This window comes from Labrus bergylta, chromosome 17, assembly GCF_963930695.1.
Source record: "Labrus bergylta chromosome 17, fLabBer1.1, whole genome shotgun sequence".
Lineage (NCBI taxonomy): Eukaryota > Metazoa > Chordata > Actinopteri > Labriformes > Labridae > Labrus > Labrus bergylta.
The window spans coordinates 14,760,535-14,787,964 of record NC_089211.1 but is presented as its reverse complement, the minus strand read 5'-3'; the positions used below and the strand labels follow the sequence as shown (position 1 = coordinate 14,787,964).

The 27,430-nt window shown below is 39.8% G+C and overlaps 2 protein-coding genes across 3 annotated transcripts; one reads left to right on the top strand and one right to left on the bottom strand.

Annotated features, from left to right (window-relative positions):
* Window positions 1-227: 227 nt before the first annotated feature.
* Window positions 228-22,372, bottom strand: LOC109981154 (nipped-B-like protein B). Its single transcript, XM_020629815.3, has 47 exons — window positions 22,166-22,372; window positions 20,652-20,800; window positions 19,794-19,959; window positions 19,363-19,463; window positions 18,226-18,334; window positions 17,993-18,141; window positions 17,301-17,431; window positions 17,126-17,216; window positions 16,503-17,000; window positions 14,669-16,402; window positions 14,369-14,482; window positions 13,957-14,121; window positions 13,534-13,602; window positions 13,349-13,438; window positions 13,155-13,258; window positions 12,959-13,045; window positions 12,618-12,849; window positions 12,164-12,315; window positions 11,985-12,065; window positions 11,777-11,877; window positions 11,536-11,662; window positions 11,357-11,439; window positions 10,078-10,210; window positions 9,840-9,983; window positions 9,663-9,749; window positions 8,820-9,034; window positions 8,614-8,716; window positions 8,425-8,523; window positions 8,042-8,188; window positions 7,285-7,419; window positions 7,103-7,201; window positions 6,946-6,999; window positions 6,712-6,820; window positions 6,479-6,615; window positions 6,068-6,208; window positions 5,836-5,929; window positions 5,356-5,510; window positions 5,174-5,264; window positions 4,853-5,026; window positions 4,538-4,728; window positions 4,319-4,426; window positions 3,264-3,464; window positions 2,829-2,975; window positions 2,318-2,718; window positions 2,050-2,224; window positions 1,657-1,845; window positions 228-1,222 (listed from the first exon to the last, which is right to left on the bottom strand). The coding sequence occupies exons 2-47, from the start codon at window positions 20,713-20,715 to the stop codon at window positions 869-871; spliced, it is 8,331 nt and encodes a 2,776-aa protein (XP_020485471.2). The 5' UTR covers window positions 20,716-20,800; window positions 22,166-22,372; the 3' UTR covers window positions 228-868.
* On the top strand, window positions 21,511-27,407 carry mlana (melan-A). 2 transcript variants are annotated; one of them, XM_020629819.3, is made up of 5 exons: window positions 21,511-22,113; window positions 25,684-25,779; window positions 25,953-26,049; window positions 26,278-26,385; window positions 27,088-27,407. In XM_020629819.3, the coding sequence occupies exons 2-5, from the start codon at window positions 25,688-25,690 to the stop codon at window positions 27,154-27,156; spliced, it is 366 nt and encodes a 121-aa protein (XP_020485475.1). In that variant the 5' UTR covers window positions 21,511-22,113; window positions 25,684-25,687; the 3' UTR covers window positions 27,157-27,407. The 2 variants fall into 2 exon arrangements, with proteins under 2 accessions (XP_020485475.1, XP_020485474.1); XM_020629818.3 differs by lacking the exon at window positions 21,511-22,113 and adding an exon at window positions 24,160-24,637.
* Window positions 27,408-27,430: the final 23 nt, after the last annotated feature.

Sequence of the window (27,430 nt, the reverse complement as noted above, 5' to 3'; positions counted from 1 at the left end):
TTTTATATTTTTCAAGATTTAAAATATAACTCGTAATTTTAAATAGCATGTCACATCTTGAAAAGTTAGATTAAGGTAAAAGTTATGAAATGTTAGGTAAAAATAGGAAACTTTGCACCACTTTCTATTGAGTCCAGCTGCATATAAGTTAACGATGGCACAGAACAAGCAAACAAATGAAGATGAAACAACACATTTTGATAGGGGATGAAAAAAGCACAAACAAGTAACAAAGACATAGGAAAATTTATTGCAGTATTTGTTGAAACAGAAGAGCGGTGAATCACTTTTTTTTCTTGTTCTGTGTTCTATAACATCAAAATCTATTATTAAAAACAACTTCCCCTGCATATAGGCACAGATACTGCACTGCTCTTAACATAAATAAATTATATCAAAGATACTCCGTTACACAGTGTTGGTGAACAACAAAATGTATTGAACAAGAAAAGGAAAGAAGATTAATAGTTGTTGGAGCTCAGGTCAAGTGAATACAACCAGCTGGTGCTAGTTTAAACTCCGAAAACACTTTATTAAGAACATCATACACTAATTTCCAACATTCAGTTTACTTTTTACAGAATTATGTTCAGATATAAACATGTGTGTAGTTAAACTATGATACAGTGGGAGTAAAAATCAAACAACAAAGTTGCTGCACAACAGCGAAGGAATTCCCACACAATGTTTTCCCCCCAAACATTTCCTTCTTTTTTTCTTGTGTTAAAGTTAAACATGTCTGTATTCAACAGACCAGTGTTCACAATACTTCTCAAATCTAAACAGGCTTCATTTTCTCTCTGTAACATATCAGATCCCCATAGATTTGGGCTGGGGTTTCCATCTGAGATATTTCAGTCGTTTAAATCTAATTCCCCTCTTTAGCAGCATAAAGAGCCCGTAACGTCTGTGCCACTTTGTTCGACAGCTTCTGTCCACTCGTCAAGGAGATTTTCTTGTAAATAATGTCTGACTCCTTGATCGTGTCAACCCAAGGCACCTTTTTGCGACCGTCTCGTTTCTTTGCCACAGTCCAGGGCCCAGAGTAAGTTCCAGTCATCCAGTGTATACTGTAGCCATTTTTGGTCTTCTGGATGACCTTGGCAATCTGTGGTCTGTCTTTGTATTTGGGACGGCAGATGGCAATGACGTCCATGGCCTCCACTTTCTCGTTCATGTGACCTGAATCCTCGGCAGAATCCCCACCCTTTTTTGGTTTCCGCTGCAGAAAGAAGAAGCAGAGAGTCTCCGTCATGAACAAACTTTTTTTTATATATACACAGGAAGCATCCATGAAGCCCAACAAACAATTTCTGCTTTCCAAAGTATGAGGCGAACTATTGCATATGTTGCGTACCCAATTGATGCAAACTTATTGCACACTATATATATTTTAAAAGGTTTTAAACAACCCTTGGTAAGTACAGAGTGTGGCTTTATGAACCCATGATGTTAAAGAATCATTCAAAATGTATCTGAGATGCATAACTCAAAGTTACACACATTTTAAATTGATGTAATAGCAGTATTTTATTACTATTGGGAGGTCTACATAAAGTCGATAATGCACAGTGTAACCAGTTTCTAAACCGTTTTTTAAAGGTTAACATTGAAACCTTTTGGGTTATAACTGCCGAAACAGTTTTAGATTCTTACCACAGGGGGCTCTTCGTCCTCACTCTCCTCATCATCACTATCCACTGGAGCCGCGTGATTATTGTGGTTGTGGTTCAAGGACTTGGGGCCCTTCAGCAGTGAAGTAATGGCTTTGTTTCTGGCATTGGCACTTGCTTCACCCTGTTCGTCTTCTTCTTCACGGTCCAAGTGCTCCATCAGAACCTTGAACTAAGTGATAATAACAGGAGGAGCTTCAGTTCAAGAGTTTTTTATGTGAATATTCCCAGCCAATGTTGAGATATTTCTCTGCTAAATAACAAGCATTTCACTTAGCAGATGTAGCTCAGTGGCTTTTAGACCAATTTCTTTATCGAACTTTCAGGGACAGAAATAACACATGAATAAACTAAAGCAGAAGCCCTGAATGCTTACGTCCAAATACTGTTTCACAATATTCCTCTTAGTATCGCGACTGAGCTCCATGTTCGATAAATCGCTCTTCAGGTACTCCAGTGTCTGACGAGGATTGAAGTGCACCTTAGATTTCCTGTTCACTGTTTTGTCATACACTTTAGCAGACTCGGTTGGTGAGTATTTCTGGATTTTGCTGTGAATAAACAAGATAGAGGTCAGTTCAGTCATGCAAACAACTGCACTACTAATGAAAGGAGTCAAAACTCTCACATTCGACTTGGCCTACCTGTCTGAGAAGCCGTACAGATTCTTCAGATGCTGCTTGAGCACCAGCAGCAGCAGAATTCCCTGCGAAGCACTGGCAAAGTCCAGCAGAGGGACCGGGTTTTCAGGAAGACGGAGCATCACTGCTTCCTCATCATCCAGGTCAGAGTCAGAATCAGCAGCCCCAGATTTCTTTTTCTTTTCGACCACCACCTCCTCCTCACTGCTACTACTGCTGCTACTGCTGCTGCTGCTGCTGCTGCTGCTGCTGCTGGAGCTGCTACTGCTCTCCTCATCCTCCTCATCATCAGAGCTGTGTTTCCTCCTATGAGATTGCTTCTTCTTCTTCTTCTTCTTCTTGTTCTTTTTCTTCTTCTTTGTCTTCATTTTCTTTTCCTGCTGCACATGTCCTTTCCTCAAAGACTACACAGATAAAAGAAATAAATATAAACACAGACCAGATATACAATGGATGTAAAACACAATTTCATGATACAAAACATCTTAATTTTTACACAAACAAAGCTTCTCACCTCCTTGAAAGACTGGAGCAGGTTGCTACCAGAGACGGACAGAGTAATATCTACATGGTGCATGATGAAAAGAGGCTCCTCCTGGGTCTGGTACGGGAAGCAGGCCAGGTTGTCTGCTATGAACAACAGCATGTTCACCTCTGTTTTCTGCGAAAGAAAAATAGTAGAGCATCATTACTAAAACAAACCATTCACAAGCAGTAATTTAGAATGAGAAGATAAGTTATCAGAATCGGTTTTTGACTTGGTGTATTGGTGCAAGAAACAGGTAAAGTAAATAACGTGAAAATAGCAAGAACTTCAATAATGCAATATGGAAGCTATTACAATGTATAATACAATTTAAAAATGTAAAAATATAAGAAACACAAAATGTGCAATGGAGGATCTGTGCAGTTTGACAACGAAACAAATGTGGGGGAGAGTTGCACTTACAGAGCTGTCATCAAACAGGTTGAGCAGGGAAATGAGGAATGCCCGTCTGTGTTGTCGGTTCCCACGGACCAAAGAGTAGAGGTGAGAGCAAAGTGCAGCGTCTGAGTCTTCAGGGCGAAAACCTCGAACAACTTTGCCTTTGGATCCATTTATGGCCTGTTGCACCTGGTAAGACATCTTCAGTCCTGCTACAGCCTTCATCTGTGAATGCACAGAGACAAAGAAGTCAGCTAGTACACAGATGACATTGACAACAATTCTTTTGATTCCCAGGTGACCAAAGTGATTTAGTCCTGCTTTGCTCAACTAAGACAACTAACTCAAATCAGGTCATTCCTTTCTCCTGGTGACTTAGAAAAAGTCATCTGTTCATCTATCGCTTCTTATAACTCACTTTTATCATTTCAAATGGCTGTTTATTTGACGAATCATTTGTGTTATTATTTGTCATATGGTTTTCCCCTCCCTCTTTTTTTGCTTGTTATAATTGTAACGCACTTTGTAACATGTCTTTTTAAAAGTGCTTTAAAAAAATACAGTAATTAATCAAAGCCAATTTTTGGAAATGAATAATAATATCTGTGGCTTTCACAGAATGGATATGTTGACATGACAACACAGGGAAGTTATTAAGCCTGACTTTTTCCTGTGATAATTGCTAAACTGTTTTTTTATAAGCAATCCTAAAACAGTCAGGATTATTTTCTCCTTGTTACGTTGTACTGGTCAATAAAGTTTGAACCAGGTCATGTTAAACTTGAGCTTAACCTGTGTATTGTCTTGTTCTTTTCTAGTTTTCACAGTGTTCCATTTGTCTTCAGTGAAGAATAAACGTAAACAAGGACATCAGAATGGACTCTTTTTTTGACCAGTAGTTATAAGACCTGCAAAGTCTTTGATCCAAGAGTGGACTGCAGTCCTCTACTGGACATGCAGAGAGTCTGTTTGTTTTAATTTATGAAACAAAGCATGTTAATAAAGAAATACAACTGTTTTTTTGAGTGTGCCTGTTCCTTCCATGTAGCGTTCAGTGTCGAGTGTGGTGAAACACTCACATGAATGAAGCCTGAATATTTCTTGTCAATCTCCACCAGTTGCTGATCGGCCTTATTCTTCATGGTTGGCTCAGGGTCTGTCCCCATGGCAATCAAGTAGGGCACACACTAAACAGAAATACACAATTGTTCTGAATCTGAATCAGGAGAGAATGTAGCTTGTTAGAGGGCCTGTATTTTTGAGACTTGTGTGACACTCATTCTGAGTATGTAACATACCTGAACAGGGTGGATGAGACCTTGGTTGAGAGTCAGTGTAATTACACTAAGGGCAAAGTGTCGCACAGTAGACTGTGAGTGGAAGAAAGACTCCAACACCTGCTTCAGGTAAATCTGCATGATGGAGCTGCTCATTCCTGATGCAACATCCCCTAATTCTTTGAGATCCTCCTGCTTGGCTTGCTTCTTCCCTGTTAAGAAAAAGAAAAGAGAAAAAAAAGACATCAGCTCGATCCTGATCAATGTTGATACCTGACACACAGGTGTATTCGCATGCAACTCAGTAAAACAATACATGCTAATTGTTAAACTTACATTCACGGTCAGCCTCCTGCATTCGAGAGTCCTCCTCTTGCAAGTAACACTGCAGGTTTTTTAACACCTGGATCTTCAGATTGACCGAACTGCTCTCATCTGACAAGTTGCCATTATAGAGAACCTTCACATCCTGCACAAACATGAGCTCTGGGTGCATGATGAACTGGAAGCCTTGAGATAATGGAAATGATTTAAATTAAGGTTAAATCAGTCAATGCTGAGGAAACTTGTGTCAAAGACAGGGAAATATAAAGAACAAGTGAGCTTTAACCAATAAATAATAGTTTAAACACAGCTATTACAAGAGGTGCAATATACCTAGACCTATGATGGCCTTGATCTGGACCTCCTCATCTTCATGAGTGGTGAAGTACAACAGAAGCTCCAAAACCTTGTCCTTGATGATAATCTAAAAAACACAAGAGGAGATAGCAAGTCAAAACCGGTTCGACAGTTTGTCTGCACAGTCACAGCAGCTTGAGCAGATTGTTGGTGTTTACCTTGCTGGCCCCCTTGAACTCCTCCTGGTCAAAATCAAAGTGTCGACAGAGAGCCCCCACGGTAAACAGTGAGCGCAGGAGAGTGGGTTTGTTAGTAGCCAGAGTGGAGCTGTTGGGGTCCTCTTGGTGCTGTGTTTTCAGTTTTGCCAGAGCTCCTACAAAATGGATGTGAGAAGAAGAAATGAGTGTGTGCTTAAAATGTGGCCTTAAATTTAAAGGTGAACTAACAGGTTATCCATTACAAGCCTGCTATAAAAAAAATGTACCATGTTTTTCATTTTATAGTTTATTAGGATCGCTGGTAAAATCTATGTTACATTCTAGAAGAAAAATTATATGTGTTATTATTTTTTTCCCCCTCTTCTTTTGCTTGTTATAATTGTAAAGCACTTTGTAATATGTCTTTTTAAAAGTGCTTTGTAAATACAGTAATTAATCAAAGCCAATTTTTGGAAATGAATAATAATATCTGTGACTTACCGTAGTACCGGTTGAAACAAGCCCAGACAAACTTGTAGTTGTGTGTGACCTTATTCACAACTGCACCGAGACAGCTAACACAGTGTTGGACAACCTGATCACAGGACACAAAACATAACATGATTAAATCAAATATCTATCTTTAGGCCTGTAGTTTTGCTGCCTGTAGTTTCTTTTGGTTTATATTATTTTTAGATCCATCTGTACAGCTGTGGGCTTTCTATGACCCTACCGTCATGCCGTGTTTGATGATGAGCTTCATCAGGTCTTCTTCTATGGTGGTAAGGAAAGTCTCACTTGGATGCTCCATCAGAGGCACAACAAGCTCCAGAATCTTTGCCACGTTACATATCACCATGAAGTCATTCTGAGTCTGAAATGTTGACACATAAAAAAAAAAAAAAAACAGTTTAAAGCTGAGATAAAAAAATAAAAACCGTTCATTACCTGTAACCTTTTTCTCAGCTCTAAAATGTGATATTCTCTTTGCTGAACACGTGTTTTCATTTAGCTGCCACTAGATGGCACTACAACACAACATTACATTTTGTGTAGTTAATTTCATATCCTGTAGGCACCAGCCTCAAAGAGTGATTTCTCATACTCTGAAACAGGCTTATACTGATCGGAATGATGTACTTACATTGCACTTGGTGGTCAAGTAGGGCTGCATAGTCATGGCATGTTTGACCATCAAATGTGCTCTGATCTTGCTGAACAAGAAGAGCGTGGTGATGCATGATACCAGACGACCTGAGTTCACCCCTTTGTCTTCGCAGTCTGAAATACAAACAGAGTAAAAAGTTACATCTGTCACAGCATACAATGTTAACAAAAATATTGTAAGCAAACATAATATTGCCTTTCTTAAATTACCTGCAAGCGACTCCTCGTGTTTCAGTATGTGTTCCACTAAATTGTCCACCAGCTGAACACAGGCCTTCTTAGCAGGTTTGTATGAAGCTTGCTCCTCTGATTTCAGCAGCTGAACAGTTTACAAACATACACAAGTCAGGTTAGATGCTAGTTAAAATGTTCCTACAGCAGCTTTCATAAAGATAGGAGCTGCTCCTGAGATATTTAAAGACACACACAAACTTAACAACTCACATTTGTGAGAAGCTGCTCAAACCAGTCATAACCGGTATCTTTACATGCTGACACCTGGAATAAAATCAAAGTATGACATTAGTCAGATTATGGAAAACATTTTTTATTTTATAATATTTTTGTTACATGCAATACATTGCCAGAAAACTGTACTTACAACATCTGTGATGTTCAGGATTTTTCGGGTCATGGCATCTTTGTCGTGACCCGGTGTTGGGGTGAACCAGAGCTTTTGGAATGTTTCATTCACCAGTTTCTGCAAAGACACATTTTTTTATGTATTCAAACTGTGCATGAAACTACAAACGCCATTCATGAATAAAATAAAACAAAACAAACCTTGATCCCCTCTTCATCATTGACCCTTCGGATCATCCTGACACACATCTCAGTGATCTTGTGGAAGTCCGGCTGCTCCAGGCAAATATCCCTTAAGATCTTAATGACCCTCTTTCTTACACTAATACCTGTGTCCTGTTTAATGAAAAAAAGGACACACAGATGATTCAACATAAACTAAATATAAGTGCCTGTTTAGTCATTATTCATTTGAAAATTAAGTACCCCATAAAGTTGAATTGGGGGGGTCAACCAAGTTGCTTTAAGCTGGGCAAGGTAATTTAGGAAACACCAGCAAGAGAGATCTACATCTTTAAAGTATCATTCAACAAGTCATAAGATAGATGAACAGGCTTAATAAGTAATTAATAAGGCTTTTTTTCTTTCTTCTTCTGTCATTTTATTTATTTACTGTTTTCTTCATGTCAACGGTACTTCAACAAATGTAAAAAAAAAAAAAAAAAAGCTCTTTAACAGTGAGGGAATTTGGAACAAAATTTCAAATTCAAAATCGAAATGGTTGCAGTTCATAATATGGGCTTTAGGTGGCAGTGTGGGGAAAAACCCGATTTTACCTCAGCTGACCTTTAGCACTATACATGAACTCTTAGGTCAGAGTTTGCTCAAGTCCATGACAAAGTTCCACTTGGCCAGTTACTTTGTACAAACTCAAGAGAGGACAGTGGATGTGGAAACATCTATTTAATCCTGAAAATCGGGACACTAAAATGTTTAAAAGAGAACCATAAACACTTACCAATATTCTTTCTATGAGCATGTCATAATACTGCTCAATGAGCTCTGGGCGACTTAGCACAAAACGACCAAGGAGCTCCACAGCAGCCTCTCGCACACTGGTGGAGTTGTCCATGAGGCGACAGTGAACCCCACGCTGCATGTCCAACTGGGAATAAGGAAGGAGACATGAGTTAGATAGATAAATCTTACTGTTTGTTAGGCTGTGATAAACTGTTATATCAACCAACATATGGTTGGTAATGCCCAAAGGGTATCATAAAACTGAATCTCCTGTTAGAATTAAAATTTCAAAAACATTTTGTAACGTAAAGAAAACAATGGGGGTCATCTATAAATCAAATAGTCTTAGAGATGTGTAGCAGCCAATACTGGATGACATACCCGTCCCAAAATACTTGGATCGACAGCTACTACTTCCGACAGACACTTCATGGCTTTAGTTCTGACTGCAATGGCACTCTCACCCAGCACTCTCAGAATCTATGCAAGGGAGACAATATGAGAAATAAATAGTGACCGCCAACAAACTAAAACGTCTAACTTGCATTTACTGAGAATGAACATTCTTACCTGTGATAAATAAATATCAAAGCTCTGTGAAAAGGGCCTCATGGAGGCCAGGTATCTGACAATCAGACAGGAGTCCTCATAGTCCACCGTGTCCGAGTTTAATCTGGAAGAAAAGAAGAAGCCCATGTCAGACCACGACTGTTCAAAAAGTTATAGTGTAAAAAAAACAAAACAAGTACAGTGGTTGACAGTAAAGTAGTTCATACTTCAGAGATCTGAACTGGGATGGATGTGTCCTGATGATCTTGCGGAGGAATTTCTTTCGTGTCTCAGCCTTCTGCATGATCTCTGCCGTTGAGTCCACATCATGGGAGTAATGTCGACCTCTTACGTCCTCATCATCATTTTGAGACTTTATGGCTTTCTCTGCCTCACTTGTAGTGTCCCGGTACCACTGGGCAATATAAAACCTCCTGGCAAACTATATGAAACAAAGATATAGGTATGTGAGGAAAAATGCAGAAAATTTAAAGGCATACAACTGAGACAAATATCACTTTGACACATGTTTAATTTTCTGTGTCTAACCAGTTGTACAGTCCTTTAAAGGCTTCATATTTTTCACACTAAAATGTAATAGAAATCAAGTATATCCTCTGAAAATAACTCTGTGAGTCATGACTGTCTACAATAGGTGTAACACCCGAGTCCCATTGTCTGTGATGTTTTCAGAGTTTTCCGGGTCCTATCTTCAGTTTATTTACATCGCCCGGACAGCCGGCCGACTCATCCCCTCGCGTATAAAAGTTGTTTAATTGAGGGACTAGAGAAAGGAAGAATAACATACTGTACTCACTGCTTAATTGAATGTCACGTAAGCATTTCTAGATCACGGTCATTTCGGGTAAATTTACATGCAGTGTAGAGATACGAGCATAATAAAGATCGCTAGCATGCTAACACAACTATGCAGCGCAAGTTGTTTTGGTTTCATGCTGGTGCTTAAGGTCGACATTTGCTGGTTCAAAAAATTGCATATAAAGCCTTTAAGAATCATTAATGTGACTCTTGTGAATACACACCTTAGTGTATTCTAATACATCACTCACCACTAGAGCTGGATCTGTTTCAATGTTCTCATCTAGATAGTCTAGCAAAGCCTTCTGGAGTTGTTGGGTCTCATCATCGCCTGGACTCTGTGAGGAGATCAATACCCAGGAGCATCTCAAAAGCAGTTCAATGCCATGCTTGATTGTAATTTACAATTTCATAATTATGTAGTCTACCTCTCTAAGGATGCGGTCAACAGCCTTTTGGTCCATCTTGCTTGTGACAGCATCTTTACGCAGGCGGGAAGCAACAGTGCCGAGGTAGTCGAGAGACGCCACCCTGAGTGCCATCTCTGTCTGCTTGTTACTGAACTGGTGCACCTTGAGCACAGAAGGTAGAGAGAAAGAAATCATTTGGAAATCTATTGGACAGATGCTGAGGGATGCATTTTTGTTAAGGAATGATGCTACTCACCAACAGCCGACCCAGTAAACTGAGCAGCAGTTCTGCAGCGGGCCATTCAGGCTTGTTGACTGTAGACAGCAGGTCATGAACAAAGTTTTCAAACAGTGGCCTGTAGTCTTCCTCTCCCTGCTTACTGCCACACCTTGCAAACAAAAAGAAAACTAACTTTAAATACATTTTATCATGCAGTATCATTGATTATAAAGCACTGAATCAGTTACAGACCGTTTTTATAGAAGATTCTGACAGCGATAAGAGCGTTTTGTTTAAGAGCAAAATGCTCTTTTTTGTTAAACCATAGACAGTTGTTATATCACTCTCAGAAGCTTACAGACTCTATCAATAAAAACAGTTATTTATACCTGACAGAACACAGAGGTTGCTGGTCTACTGATGCCTTAATTTGATTGCGTTTTGCACGAATATTGCGTAGTAGATGGGCTAACAATTTAAAACACAAAGTCACAAAATAATCCAAAGAAAATAATCAATCGAGGTAGCAGCGGCCCGGCAACTCCCATGTCACACAGGGTGTCATGTTGCTGCGGGCTGAATCTATCTACTGAAGTAGTTCCAAAACTTTTTGTACCGGTTAGTCATCAGGACCACAAAAAGTGTTAAAGAGCCCATATTATGGCCTTTTTGGGGTTCGTATATTTAATCTATGTACCTACTTTTGTACGTTCACAATAGCTAAAGTCAGAAAAAAGTGTCTGTTTTCATGTACTGCTCCTCCTTGCTCCCTCTACACTCTGAGTCCGTCAGCTACACTCTGTTGAGCCCACACTGTTAGACCCCACGTGGACCAAGTCTGCTCTGATTGGTGTGCCGATCCGCTCTGTCGTTATTGGTCAGTTGCTCAGCACGCGTCTCGGACATTTCAACATGAGCTGCAGGGCTTGCCACAACGAGCCAATGGACTTAGATCAGTGATCTCACACTGACAATGACGCCGCACTGACTAATTTTTATCGAGGGGGGCTAGAACCGAGCGTTACATGCGGCTAATGCTACAGCTAACAGGAGGACGTAGGGGAAGCCGCGTTTCCGCAGACTTTGAATTTTTGCACATAGATGTGCCTAAACATGCATTAACATGGAAAACACACTAAAGAGCATATAAAACCAGAAAAAGCATAATATGGGAACTTTAAAAAAAAATGGCCCGGGTCACAGTCTACAGATAAAAGCTAACAAATCTATAGATTATGGTTTGACCTAGAAGAGGTTTAAGTGAGACAAAACAAACATGCTGTGTTGTGAAGTGAGGATTGGAACCTAAACTTACTTCTTGAGAAACACTGATAGGAAGTTCTGAGCCGTCCTCATGGCTGTTTCGTAAGAGTTTGTGATTAGAACGTCTCTGTCCACCTTTGAGGGAAAAAAAAATCCAAAATGTAAAAACAAGTATCAATCAAAAACACCAGCGATAAACATGTTTCAATATAAGTTGAATTTGTTAGTTACCTTTTTACTATGCTCATCATCGGAGTCCCTCTCTGGGAAGTTTACCACACACTGGATGAGCTGAAAAACCAGTGCTGTCACCATCTGGATATACAAGGGCTCTCCATCAGAATCACTGCTGTTCAGCCTGGGGAAATAGGAGACATGAGGTTCCTTAGTTTTACAGAAAATGGCAGAGGGAATGAATGATCAACTTCTCTTTTGATATAACTTGACAGATATTCACTCTTGTTTAGGTTACCTGAAGTTCCTGAGGCTGCGTTTACTTGTAGGCAGTCTAGCCAGGGAGGTGAAGACCTCTTCAAGAATGAGCTGCCTGTGCTTCTCGTATCGTGAGAACACCTGTGGAAGAGTTAAATGGAGAGTAGATGCATACATGAAATAAATAAAGCAGCACTTAAATACATCTCCCGGACCAAAATGAAAACTGCATGCCGTAGTAGACTTACAGCTGTTACTAGTGTGATGGCACATAACTGCAGTTCACTGACATTCTCCACAAAAAATGGTGTGATACCCAGAGTGGACACCTAAAAGAGACAGACACAAAGGCAGTGTAGTGTGTTAGAATCTTCACAGTCAAATTAAGCTGTGTTTAGAAGTTGAAAGTATGTCAAGCCAGTCTCACCTGGAGAATAGTGGTGTCTGTCAGCAGCTGGATCTCCAGGAGCTCGGCCATGTTGCTGACAATATCACACACTTTGTTGTAGAGCATGACTACCACCTTCTGTTTGTGGGTGGAGGTTTTTGCTCTCTTGGATTTTGAAGTATGCAAGCCACCTAAGAAAGAAAGAAAGAAAGAAAGAATGGAAAATAACCAGTTTATAAGATATCTAAACCACTAGGGTTTGCAGGTCAAACAGGAATTGTCTTTAGGGATTTAAGAGTAAACCTTTGTCTTCAGAAATCTCTAAAGGTATCGCAACTGCTTCAAGTCTTGGACCATAACTTAATTTTCTTGGTGATTTTCATAGCATAACTCCAAGATGTCCCAACCAGCTTACAAATAGATTAACTCTCAACACATAAAAATAGCTCTGGGAGATCTAGATTTTTTTTCTGTAGAAATAAACAAAACAAACCTCCATGGGGACCCACTCTGTAAACCGGGTCATACTGCGGGTACAAAGAGTTTTGCAGATGGAACTTGGTGTACTGCAACACCCTCTCGATCACGTCCTCTATATAGACAGCCTTTGGCATTTTTGGAGATGTCATAATGTTGAGGGCAGTCAGGCAGGCATCAGCAGATTTGGTCACCCTCTCCATGATGAGGTCACGCCACAGACGCTCCTCATCCATTGAATCATTACCCTACAAATGCGTGAAAAAAAAAAACAATAACTCATATTACAGCTAAACCTGCAGAAGAAATCATAATCACTGTCTTTGGTAAAAACATAATATCGCCCTGACCACTTACATGATTCATTAATGTGGAAAGTTTGACACTGTCCTGAATGTTTTTCTCCAGGATATTCAGGATTTTAACCAGTTTTTCAGAGGGGAACTGTGGATCAAAGAATGGACAGTATGTTTCATAACGATGCAGCGGTGTATTTACAGTTTTTAAACAACTTAATATTATGTATTAACCTGCAGTGACATGTTCTTCTTACCTTGTTAAAGGCGCCCATAGCTTTCATCTTAGCAGAATCGCTGCCCAACTCGCTCAGTTGGTGCTTTCCAAGTAAGAGCTCTTCAGGTATCTCATCATCATCATCTGTTTAAGGGCATAGATTGTATGTTTACAACTCAGCAGAAAACAATAAATGTCAAGAACACCTGACTTTGTGCACCACTTGATGTTTACCTGCATTAGTGAGGTCCACATCGTCAAGGCTCTCAAGAATGTTGTCCACACTGGCAGTGAATCTCTTAAATGTGGAGGAGTCCATTATCTCTGTTAAAGGGATGTCGACATAAATATTAGTCAAATGTGAATTCATGTCAAATTTATTAAAATCTTTAAAAACATAAAAAGTGGCAAAACAATACCTTCGTGTGACAGTTTGGACTCGTACGACTTTTTGTTTTTCTGTTTCTGTTTCTTCACTTTTTTGGCAACTGAACAGAGACAAGCATGACAACATTAGTCAAAGAAAGCAGCAACTTAAGCTCAATCACTGAATTTGAATAGTGAGCGACCGGAGTAGTAATTCAATTATCCAGGGAATTGGTTTGGTTGTTCCCCGGTTCAAATGGCAGCTGTTTGTATGTAAATCGTAGTATGTATAAATCGTTTAAGGTTATCAATTAATTTTGATCTCTAAAAATCAACCTTTTATATTAATAGAAAAAAATATAGAAGTACGCTCTGCACTGTTTGCAACATTTAATAATAACATAAATAAAGTTATTATTATTATTTGTTCCCTTCTATTATGCCTATGTCCACTGGAAAGCTCAGCAAAGCCTCACCATCACTCAGGTTTGTAGGAGGAGAACCGCCATCCGAATTATCAGAGTCACGGTGACGGCCACCTGACCCCCGGCGAGCATTATGGTGACGATGATCTCCTGAACTTCTCTTCTCTTCGCCCTTCCAAGTCTTGTCATGATGTTTCTTGTGCTTTTTCCTTGTAGCTGTAACAGTAACAGTAACAGAGACTATGAATTTAAACAATATTAGCAGCATTTTTTATTTATTTCAATTTTTTTCCCATTCTGGGTAAAGCTATTTTTTTGTCAAACATGGAGACAGATTTTATAGTACTGGTGTGTGTGTGTGTGTGTGTGTGTGTGTGTGTGTGTGTGTGTGTACTGGTGTGTGCATGTGTGTGTATGTGTGTGTGTGTGTGAATATTGTGGTATTTTAGCTTCAAAAACTGACACTCATCGCCAGAGTCTTCTTCGCCATCTTCATCTGAGTCCACCTCAGCGTACTTGGATTTCTTACTGATCATGCTGTGCATTCTCTTGTTTGTCTTCTCATGAAGAGACATCTCTGCAAGCACAAGAAGTGAGTAAAATTTCAGCAGGGAGTAATGGACACAACTAAAAAAGAAACAGTTAATTATTTTGGATCAAGGGCTGTTTTGATAATATTTGTTGAGATGCTGGTTTCAAGCACATTAATGCATCCGTCCCCAACCATTTTGTGTACATGTTCAATAAACAAAGTTTATCATACCTCTCCCTGATTTGTCAGATGAGGACCAGTTCCTGGATCTCTGAGCGTTCCTGCTTTCCTTAATGATGGTTTTCACCTCGTCGATACTGAGTTTCTTAACCACAACAACAGGCTTTGCTGCTTTGCTTAAGTTCTTTATCAATGACACTCTCTCAAGCCTGACTCGGGGCTCAGTAAAGACATCTTTCGCTTTGCTTGGATGGGACTCAGACAAGACATCTTTCGCTTTGCTTGGATGGGACTCAGAAAAGACATCTTTCACTTTGCTAGGATGGGACTCAGAAAAGACATCTTTCACTTTGCTTGGATGGGACTCAGAAAAGACATCTTTCACTTTGCTAGGATGGGACTCAGAAAAGACATCTTTCACTTTGCTTGGATGGGACTCAGAAAAGACATCTTTCACTTTGCTAGGATGGGACTCAGAAAAGACATCTTTCACTTTGCTAGGATGGGACTCAGAAAAGACATCTTTCACTTTGCTTGGATGGGACTCAGAAAAGACATCTTTCACTTTGCTTGGATGGGACTCAGAAAAGACATCTTTCACTTTGCTTAGATGGGACTCAGAAAAGACATCTTTCACTTTGCTTGGATGTTGAGAATCCTTCCCATCCCGGCTCAATTTAGGAATCACGAAGTTCTTCAGACTTCCTTTCTTGTCACCCAGCAGGTATGATGGGAACTCACTAGCTTTTGTCTCCATAGACTGCTGCTTGCTTCCCGCTTGGCAGCTGACTTGACCTTCACCACTCTTCATCTCATCCTTGTGGTGGGCATTTTGAAGGCTAGAACCGTCTGTCCTCTGTCTTCCATTGAGGTCATTGGATTTTCTGCTTCCATCTTGCTTTATTCTAGCGCTGTCAGGTTTATTATTCAGGTCAGGGGAGTGTCTTTTGCAGTTTTCACTTGACAATGTCTTGATTTTTCTTTCCCTGTCTTTATCCCTGTCCCTTTCTTTGTCTCTGTTTTTGTCTCTGTCTTTGTCCCTTTTTCTTTCTTTATCTTTATCTCTATCCTTATCCTTAGCCCTTTCTTTAACTCTATCTCTATCTTTTTCTCTATTCTTATCCATATCCCTATCTTTATCTGAAACCTTTTCTCTATCTTTATCTTTATCTCTTGTTCTGTCTTCCTCCTGTCTTGAGTTACGCTCCACCTCTTTTGTGGTTTTTGGAATCTTGGTTTGAGTGACATTGGATCTGTGACTGATGTGGTTCTTTTCTTCTTTGTGGCCTGAGTCTGAAAGCTTCTCGTGTCTCTGCCGTGGTGTGTCTGGCCGTCTGTCATCCGAGTGTCCTTTGCTGCTGTCAGTTTTGCCGTCATGTCTGTGTTTGGATTCACGACGGCCGTCCTGCTTCTGTTTAGGGGTTTCTGGTTGCCCGTCAGAGCCAGTTTTCTTCGGCTTGTCAACATGCTGTTTGATGATCTCAGGTCTGGTTTCAACAACTGTATCCACCTTTCCGTCAGTCTTCAACTTAATGCGTTTGAGGTGGTCCTCACACAGCTGCTGGGGTTCCAGGACCACTACAGGCTGTCTTACCAATCTGCCAGCTTGTTGCAGATCAATGCTGACCATCAAAGCAGGCCGACTGGAACCATTACTTGCAGCATTTGTCTTCTTGGGTGTCAGCTTGCTGTCAGTGTTGTCCCCTGTTACTGTTGGCCCGTCAGTTGGCTCAGCTCCAGATTCCAAAGGATACGAGTCTTGCTTCCGTTTCTTAAGTGGTTTATCTGCAATAAAAAATGTAGCTTAGACCTTCTATAAGCAGAAACTGATCTGGTCCCAAAAAAAATAGACATGGTGGCACAGGTACGAACAAACACAAAATACCTTTATCCTGGACTTCTTTAGACCACCTTTCCCTCTCACTTGCCGACTCGCGTTCTATTCTGTCGATTTCTACAAGCGTGTCAATCTCAGCATCGTCAAACACGTCTCCACCGATGACTCCGATCTCCTTGGAATTCTGCTGGACATGAACCTGCTGACAGTTCTCCTGCTCCTCAGCACCTAACTTATGCGTCAAGTCCAGGGTGGTTCTCGACAACTGATTGTTGTTATTCATTGAATCTGTTTCGTGTAAGTTGATATGCGATGGATCCATGTTCGGACTCTTTACTCGTGTCAGTTTTAAAGTCAGCCTCGCCGAGTCTTTTAATGGAGAACTGACAATGCCATATGAAGCATTATTATCAATCTGCTTGTTTTCTTCTTTAATCTTTTCTTTCTGCTTTCTTTTGCGGTCAGAAGAGGTGAGGAGCAGGTCTGGAGCTGTACCCGGTGGCGTATCAGGTTGGGGTGACTCCATGATAAGGGTACGCCTGGACCCTATTTAAACACAAAGGAATTAAAGGGCAATGTCACACAAAATAATAAGTCTTAGTGAAGAATGAACGTGCAATATTTCTAAAGCACAAAATGATAAAAACTGATTTATTGCAAAGGCAGCATACTTTTCACGGCCTCCTCACTCCCAGCAGGGGAACACACAGACTGTGGTGATTTAACCGGAAACTTGGAGGCCCTCATGGAGGGGTCATTCTCCTGTTGGCGGAGAAGACATTTATTAGCACTCTAAGGAGTCATCTGTGGAAGTGCAGTTCAGGATATCTTAATTCTCTGTATTACCTCATGTCCCAGTCTGTGAGCCATGTTCATGTAGTCTTCATCTGAGCCCAATTCAGCATTATGATGCGATGAATTACTTGACAGCTGTCCAGAGACCTTGTTGTGATGGATATTTCTCACAACACTAGCAACTAAACCAGAGAGCAAAACAAAATTTGTCAGTTTACGCATGTTCCGTCTTTCTAATTATCTGAGAGATCGCCATAGAAACGTGTCTAAAAGTCAAAGCATTGTTAACAATCTTTTGTGGGCAGCTACATTTATACAAACACATTTAGTTGGTGTCATTACAATGAAGAGTATTGTTTTCCTTAAAAAAAAAAAAAGAGTTAGAGGAATTTGAAGATATGAAAATATTTCAAGGTTAGAGTGTATCTGATGTTCAGCGAGGAACAATCCTCTCAGAGCCACCTTCAATTATGTGCTTCACGGCTAAAGTTCAGTAACATATCTATTAAAACAATGAATTAACCAACAAAAGCATTCAGTAGAAAGAGCTTGTCTTGTGGAACATTTTACTTGTGGAAGTTTTTAGAACTTTATTGCTTTACGCTAACAACAGCACCAATGCATAGAAAATGAAACATCTAATTCTTCTTCTTTTATTTCTAGATATTGAACATTTACAAATTGCTAGTCCTACTAGAGGTTAAACGGGTAGCTGATGGCACATTTTTCCTGACTCTGCTCACCTTGCTGAGTTTGTTGGTGTTGAGAATAACTGGGTGGGTTGTACTGCATGTAGTCTGCAGGACTCTGAGGGGTATAAGGACTGGGTATAGGGCTGCTCTGTTGGGTTACGAACCGAGTGCCTGATCCAGACTGTTGGGATGTAAAGCATCTGTGAAAGAGGATGAAGTGGTCTTAACAGATGTGGAGACACTTCTTATTCTTCATTATTGACACAATTCTGGTTCTGACTTACCCAGAGGGACTTTGAGGGACAGTGGTGTGCTGGTAGTTAGATCCTGGACTCCCATGCACCTGAGTCTGAGACACCTTATACTGTTGTATCAATGGTTGCTGCAGTGCACCTAAGACATCGGGACAAAATAAATCTGTTGCTCAGGTTATAATATACAGCGACATCACCAGATATATAGGCAAAGCATACACCGCACACTTCAGATATAAAGACACAGGGTGTATGATATCATGGTCACTGGACACACTTGTTGATCAAAAAATTGCTCAAATACATGAAAATGAGCTACCAGTAGTAAAATCAACTGTCTCTTTTTCTCACATTTAACACAGCTGGGTTAACTGTCTTCACACGTTACTTATATTTGAGCTAAGCTAAAAACATACAGGCCCCTCATCAGCTGGTTTTGTGTTAATATTGCTCATTAGCTACCATGAGCTACCATAATAAATGGTAATGGCCAGTACAGACACCATTCCATAGATTATCAGTATATGAAACATGGAAGTAGACTTAGCGATATCCCCCATTTGTTTCTGATGAAGCATTTGAAGCCCAACAATGGTCGTCGCCATGTTGGAAATGCTATCTTCACATAACACTGTGTAGACAATGTACAGGCCTTAAGCCTCCTGGCAAACAGCAACAATGCGTCAACCTGTCAGTCAACTCAGCCACACCCTTAATTAGGTAAATATGAGGTGCAAGAAAATCATAACAGACGACTTATAAAAAAATTGTTTTTGAAGCCAACCTTTGGACAGACTCAGTTGGTCTTTGCACTTCTGCATTGCCTGCTCCATTCACAGATAAGAAGAGCCAAAATAATCCCCACGCAAAAGAGTAAAAAACCTAAATGTTAATCTCATGCCACCCTTTGTAAACCAAGAAAATATATATTAAAAAATGTTGGATCTTATAAAAGATTAGGTCGGCTGATTTCTAGTTATAACTACTTGGGACAACTAATGTTGTGAAACTGGGCGCCAGAAGTGAATACGACCGAACAAGTGCTCAGGTAAAAGGTACGTTATGGAACTGAGAGAAAGAGTTCAATCAGTGAGGGATGCACTGATGCACGTACAGTTCTCATTGTCTTGCCCTTACAACCCCAAACATGGTAGTGTGTTTGCATACTTTTGTCCCTGAAGATTTTGGGGTTCCTTGACAGCAATGTTTGTAGAAGCATTGGCATTTCACCCTCAGGTTCGTCATTTCCCAAGTTGTCCTTCAACTCTCTGAAAGGCAAACAAAACAATTGTCCACAGTCAAATTGGAGGCAATATTTGACCTAAATGCAGCGTTTATGAATGCATTCTTTTTCCTTGTAATTTCAACAACGAAGAGCATCAGAAAGCTATTTCAGCTGAAGTGGTGACTATATTGTGTTTTCAAAACAAATCGTGCAACACAGTGTATACATTAACCATCTTCTGCATGATCTATTTCCCAATCAAATCTTAGCATTAGTATAAACCTACTGTGTTAGCCACTGACAAGTTTTCTGTCCTTAAATTGTAGTTCTTCAAAGAACTCTCAGTTAGGTGTGACTGGTAAGTTGTACTTACATGTGTTCAGTGGAGACCTGGTTGAGGCTTTGTGCCAGCTGGGTCACTAGATTCTCGTCCCGACACACCAGGAGGCTGCTGACCTCATCGGAGATCCTTCCATTGTAGAGCAGGCTCTTAGCAGTGGTGGCAGGGAGAGGAGAAGGCAAGGGCAGCTGGTTCAACACTGAAGGATGTTTGAAAGACAAGACATGTTGGGTGCAGAATGAAAAGAAACTGGACTGAATTTTTTTTTTTTTATCAAACTGTTCTTAAAAAAAGGTTAGTAGCTGGAAATATGTGTAAGAATGTATTATTTGAATAAAGAAACTGGTGCTCTACTTGTTGATAATGCTAATTGTCAATAATACAATGGTTTTTTAACATGTATTTTTTATTTTCTTTCAACTTAAGTGTAAGTATATTCTTTTTTTTTCCAGGTCAAATTAAATAAATGTATCCAACCTTAGATTACATGTATTGGACATAACATAATTTTAACTACATTTATAATAATAATACATATTTCACACGGCAACAGAAATCTTGTGAAACTAATACCTAAAACATATTGCTTATCTTTCTGTCAAAAGGCCTTAAATATGGCAGTATATGAGTGATGAAAGATCCTCCAAGTTACCACTTCTTTGGGTGCAATTTTTTTTAAATCCCAAACTTCAGTTATAAATGTATATTTGTGGATATTAAGAGTAGATTGAAGACAGAGTTTACACTGTCTTTAGGGAATCTGAGCTTACAAATGCAAGTCCTATGCCACTCCATCTAGGGTTGGCCTAGTGAGGCAAATTACAAAAACCTGAACTTTCTTGATTAGAATGTTAGTGTTTAGGCTATTAAGAGACATGCTGTTTCACTTACAATCTGTCAGGCTAGCAATTCCAGCAAGAGTAGTGATGGGAACATGAGGCATATCACCATTCATGCTGAAGATGAGGTGAAGAGGTCGTGTCAATGCACAGGCTGCTCAATATCACCAATCTCTTCCTATTCCTCACATCTCCGACATGCTGCAGAGACACAAAACAATAAGTGGCAAAATACACTCTTAAAGAATGTCCACTGTCAACAAGGTATTATTAAATAACCAAGTGTTTCCCATGTTATCATTGCAGAGTACTGCTTGTTAGAAAAGGGGTTAACCCTATGTCTACACATAGGTGTGCATCATTACACTGCATACATAATGCAATTCTGACGTAGACAACTTATACTGGTCCTGTAGCAAGCCTGGGCATGTCTCTATAAGTTATTGATTTGATACAGCTTCTGATGCCCAAACCATGTCATCCAGTGGTCGTCTCTTTGATTCTGTAAACAAAGACCTTCATTGTTTATATTTTATAGCTTCACATTATGCAACCTGCTCAAGTCTAACATAAAAAAAAAACTGATGCTGAATCATAAATAAAAGAAAAATCTGCCAATTTAACTCTCGCACTGGTGTAGTTTGTCATGTCGTGCACTGTAAACAGACTCAGGTGGCAGAAAACAGCTATCGGATATAAATCATGACACAAAGTTACAACCATTATGTTTCTTTATGTGACTCTTGTGTTACCTTTAACCTTTATATGTCGGCTAAACTAGTTTAACAACATACATTTCCGCCCTGTGGAAACCGACGAAACCAAAACCCGAAGACATTAAAGAAAAACAATGAAAGCTAGTTGCATCTCACAGTTCTTTCTTTTGTTAACGTTACAGTCTTTTTAGGGTTTCCGGGGCTGTCCTAACCTATAATAGCGACATTAGCCCTTCTCAACAACAGATATGACTGTATTGTTACTCAGTTATTACATTTAGGGAGCACTAGGCAGAGTTAGGCGTAAGAACAGCGTAACATCGTCTTTAAAAAGTGACTCAATTCAACTCAGGCTTAGCCGGCTAGCAACAACTGGAGGTGTTAGCTAACGTATGCTAACTTACAAGGTATATGTGTAACTTGCCGAGCTAGCATCACCGGGAGTGCTTCGAACCACAGTTAGCTTTCCTACTCCGGGCGCTATTTTCACCGAGCAGGTCGTGTGTGGGTTATTTTCCTTCAACTCACACTTGCTGTGGCCTTCTTCGACGCATCTTTAGCTCGCAAAGTGGACCTCGGACTTGCCTAAGGACGCGTAACCCCGACCCGAACGCCAGGGAGGGAGGCTGGGGTACAAAGCAAAAGACCCCATCACAAATCAAAATTATCCCCTCCTCCCCACCACCAACACCACCACCACCAACACCCCCCCTATACTTGGCTAATCCCGTTAGCGGTGCCCCCGACGTGCTCCCCTTTTGGGTCTACCTGACGCTGCGGAAAACACCCCCGGGGAAGGTAAACAATTTATCTGGAAATAGGTTGTTATTGTTGAATGTGGCTTATTTACCTCTGGATGTGATGAGAAAGAGAAGTGGTTCTGGTGAAGGAGGAGGAGGAGGAGGAGGAGGAGGGGGAGGAGCAGGGGGCAGGAGTAAGGATGGCAGCTGGAAGAAGAGTCTCTAGCTCCCTCTCCGTCCCGCTGTTCAAACAGCTCCTCGGAGTATCAGCTAACACAACGGCAGTGATTCCCTTCGGGGGATTTTCTTCTTTCTCACGGTTAGTAGCATATCGGCTGCTGGGAGGTGGAAGAGCATCCCCCCCCCTTTAAAACCTAAAACACACCGACCTTATCAGGGCGACGATTTTTTTGTTTTTGTTTTTTCAGACGCTGGATGTTTTATGTGTGCAGGTAAACAGGGATTAAAAAAAATATGAGAGAGAAAAAAGAGGGTCCACAATATCTACCTCTCTCTCTCTCTGTCTCTCTCTCGCTTTCAAAATGCCGACCGGAAGAACCGATAAAAGCAATAACTCCCTCAACCGGTGGGGAGCCGGGTTTACCGGTTATGACCATTATTTACGCGTGATAATAAAGGTAAACAAATGCCGGAGTGAAAACTGACACTTTCATTTAATTCGGTATTTTTTGTTTCCTGTTATAGTTTTTTTTTTTTTTTCCCTTAGTGATATTATTCATACATCTTCGCATGACAGTAAATTCAATAATAATAATTAAATGATAAAAAAAAAAGCTTTCACCATTTAAAGTATTTTCTTTCCACACCTATTCCTAAACAACAACTTTCTTAAAATAATCAAATTTCTCTTTATTTGCCTGCTTACATGCCATCCACTTTTTTTTTATTATCAATGTGGTTTCGGCCAGGTGATGAAGTCTTCGTAAACTTGCCAGGACCGCTTCCATTTTCACGTAAAGCTGCATAGATTCCCTTCTCTTTCTGTTTTTTGTTTTTTTGTTTTTTTCAATTGCTCCTAAGAATGTTTCTATACAGGCATGCCGAAACACGTAGCCTAGATACATTGACATATAAACCACTAATGAATGCTATCATTGATGATATGAATGAAATGAACCACTGCCACCACATCACAGAAGACTCAAACACAGGAATTGGTCTCCCTCTTGTGGACAAATTCAACATTTCGCAGACAAAGGTAAAGTCCCCCCCCTCCCCTGTGTGTATCTGGTCTCATTCTGGTTGTCTGCTTGTTCATTTAACCCTATTCAGAAGCGTGATTTAGTCATTTTGATTCTATCAGAGGAGAATATCCAACACATCAGTTCCGTCCAAGTGCATGACCAAATGTGGGGGGGGGGGGGGGATGCATAATCAAGATCAAGCAAACATACACTTAAACTTTCATTTTCCCTGGATAAAGACAATGAAGTTACCTTACAATGGGGTGATTTGTCTGAGAAACACATGAACTTCAACATGAGTCAGATGATCAAGAGAAACTTCATCAAGAGAAACATCAAAAGCATATGGTGCCATGTGAGCATTGACATAGGCTATGTGACACTAAAGGGATGCCTTCAGGACACCTTCTATACTGAGATAATATATATTTTTTTTAAGTAATCTGGGATTCCCTCTCTCCTCTGGAACAAGGTGCAAGTTTTCATTCTTTAGCACTTATCAGTTCATAAGCATTTGCCAGCCTTAACATTAACCTGAAAAACTTAATTCCAAGAAATTAGACCACCAGAGCCTCAAATTGTTCTGAAGTTTCACTCCACTTTTTGTGCTCTCCATTAGCCTACTTAATTGCTGATAGTTGTGCATGCAGCCTATACAAGCAACCGAAACAATTAAAAGGCACACAGCTTCTTGATTGTGTTTTAGGTTTTCTTGGATGAGCTTTAAACAAAAGTGAAGAGAGAGACAAAAAAAATGTCTGGACAAACTTTGTTCTCATTTTTAAGTGTTGCAACAGTGCTTTGACACAAACAAAGTGCTTGGTTCCAAAAAAAAATACAATTCTTTTTGTGTACCAACAAAAGATGGTGGGCTACTTAAAAATAATTAAGTTAATATGGCTCAATACGAGTCTATTGCACAGCATAGCTCATGGTATGACTATTAAACATCTTCACAGCATATAGGCCTATAGCTTTCATTTTTTTAAACAGTTGAAGGCGTAAGAAGGGCTTTAAACTACATTTAAGTGTAGCTGTTAGATTAGCATATGATTAGGGTATTTGTGGACACAATACCAAACACACAGACATGCTCACACAAAAGCACACAGCAGCTGACGCCTGTACGTTCACGAGTGGCTAATAATGTTGCGTTCAGGACCGCGGGGCTTCACGGTAATTACTCTGCTTCAATGGGTTTAACCATGAGCCTCTAACCCGTGACGGTCATGAGGGTTTTCTGCCCTTCTCTGCTCGCCGGCACACTGAGGAAAGGTATTTGAGGATTGAAGTAACACAGAGCTCTAAGGACCCAGTCTATGTGAGAAGGCATCCCAACCAGAGGAACTGTATTCTTCAATCTAATTATCTAATTTGGTAAGATGATGCTTTGTTCGCCATACTCATTTCTTTGTTGCCCAGTTGTAGCGCACGTGTATTCTACAATAGTTTGCATTATGCAAACTGTTGAGCCTATCCACTAAAATTACTGTAAAATTAGTTAGACACACCATGTTTTTTACCGGATCAAGAGAAGATGCTGCAGTAATCTGCCGTCAAATAATAGCCTATTTTGCAACAGGTAATGATTTAATCTTCCAGCACTGGCATTGCTATGAAGAAGAGATCAACAAGCGATTGGATTATATTCAAATAGTTTTTAATCTATACTATTACCTGATAATTCGCTGTACTCACACTTGGGATGATGCATCTTTTCTGCAACTTTAAGAGAGTAAACAAAACAAGAAACAAACAAACACAAACTGCATTTTTTTTTTTTTTTAATGAACATATTTTTTCTTTTTCTAATCCAGCTTTAAGAGCCCGTTGTAGAGCATCAACCAACACCAAGAGAAGCGAGTGAAAAACCACCAGCGTGGTGATCATTGAATTTGGCAGTGCACTTTTATTTTAGAATTTTTTTTTTTAGACCCAGACATTTAAATCTTTTATCTGCATGTGCAATGCTGCAAATCCCTATATTGCTGTGACCTATTGAGTAGATGCAACTATTACAGCAAATTACATGGGCTATGGGACATTTTGTCTCTCAAGTCTGAGCACAACTCTGGACAAAAATAATTAATGAAAACTGACTCTAAAGGACAACTAATTAACAATCAATGAAGAGATTCATGCTAGTTAATTGTGTCTTGACTGATTATGTCCAACATTTGGTTGCTGATAACTATATAAAGGCCTGCAACTGTTAGATAAATGCTAATTGTTATTTTGGATATAGTCTTATAATGCTCAAACAGCAGGCTGGTGTTACACATTATGGTTTGAATTATTATTAAGACTATTTCTAAATTCAATGACATTAAGGATTTGGAACAATTTTAGAAATTCATTTTGTTACAACAGTGTACTTAGTTAAGTGTGATTAAGTGATTACGTGATTTTCTGTTGACTTTCAGCTTCATGCGGTGTAATCATACACACGGGATGCCTCGTGGAGACTTCAACATTTATTTTGCCAGCAGCAGACGAGGAGAACATGTCAGAGCTGAGGAGTATGTGTTTCTCGGGGATCAACACATTGGAGATACCTCTTTTTCGTTTACCTTTTTGCAGTTGTTTTGACCTGTGATACTGATCTTTCTTCAACAAAACAATAAAACAATGCTATAATAAAGCCATTATCTCAACCTAATGTCTTTTTTTTAAATTGTGCTGTTCTAAACAGGGCAGTGGGCATCGTTCTGCTGGTGGTCATCATTGCAGCTCTCCTCATCCTGGGCTGCTGGTACTTTAAGAAGAGAAGTGGATACAAAATCATCAGGGTGAGACAATCATACATAATATTTGTGTTACCTTTCACATTTTGTACTTAGTGGGTGGTTTGTTTTTAACTATTTAATGTAAGTATGAATGTTTTGACTCAATTCCTTAATTCAAACATCCAAATCTTCATACACCATTTATTTAAGTTTTCTACCATTTTGCTAATGTTTTGTTGTTTTTACACCCATATATCACCCTGAACTAATTTTTGCTTCTCTCCTCTGAAGACCCCTAGATCAGGGTCACCAGGATTCACAGGAGTTCAATTCTCAGAGGCAGGACCTTCTGCAGAAAACAAGATGGCTCTAACAAACTTTGGCAGCTTCCAACCTCCGGTGAGGATCCCATGATTGCCTTCCACTGAATCCACCTCTCCTTAAGTCAAAGTATATAATGTCAGGAACATATAATAGATTCCACAGCAAGAAACATTGGGAGTAATTGTTTTTGATATACCCATTTCAATACTTTCATACCCCCAAAAGTTACCTATAGGCCAGAGGCTGTACAACCTAAAGTTCATTACAGGGGGGTACTTAGTACAGAGCCTCAAAACTCTGAGCACATTGTGGAGCACGTGAAGCTGATGTAATGGATGCCTGAAGAAGAGATTATTGTGTCACCAGACTAGGGGAGGGTATTAAAATGTTTCATTACCCAGGAAGGTATTTGTATCCAAGACTGCAGAAAAGTCAAGGGAGATGAACCAGATCAGCACCCTCTCATATGAGAGGAAGTTGCAGTCGCAAAACGCCCTTAAACAATTCCCATCCTTTTTATTTCAGCAGTCACCTGAGTTCTAAAACAGATGAAATCATATAAACTGTGCTGCAAGAACTTTGGGACCAGAAGTACACAGAAAAACAGTTCATACCCAGTGTCAGGAAACCAGCAAAAAAGGCAACATACTGTACAAACATTACAATATAAACTTTAAATATAAAAGAGGTTATGCAGACATTTATGACACTGTCAATGGGATTTTCCTCAAAACATACCTCTGGTTTATTTAGTTGTTCTTGTTCACTTTTCCTCAGATTCCTAATGCTCCTCCAGCCTATGAAAAGGTTTCTTCAGTACCGCTGCCTCCACCCTATACCCCCTGATGGACTTCTGCAGAAGACTGACAAATGTCGGAAGATGGAAAAATACTGGAGAACAAACTCTTAAATTTCATCTATTGTCTGTTGGTATATAATCTGATGCCACTTTCATTATGGTTTCTTATGCTTTGTAGCTAAATATACCAATAACAGAAAGTATTGTATCCCTCACTTTGTAAAATTATTCAAATGAATGAGCACAATGTATATATAGTAGGATGTTTCACTAAGCAATAAAACATGATTTCACTGGAGTCTCTGTACAAGGAAGCAATTC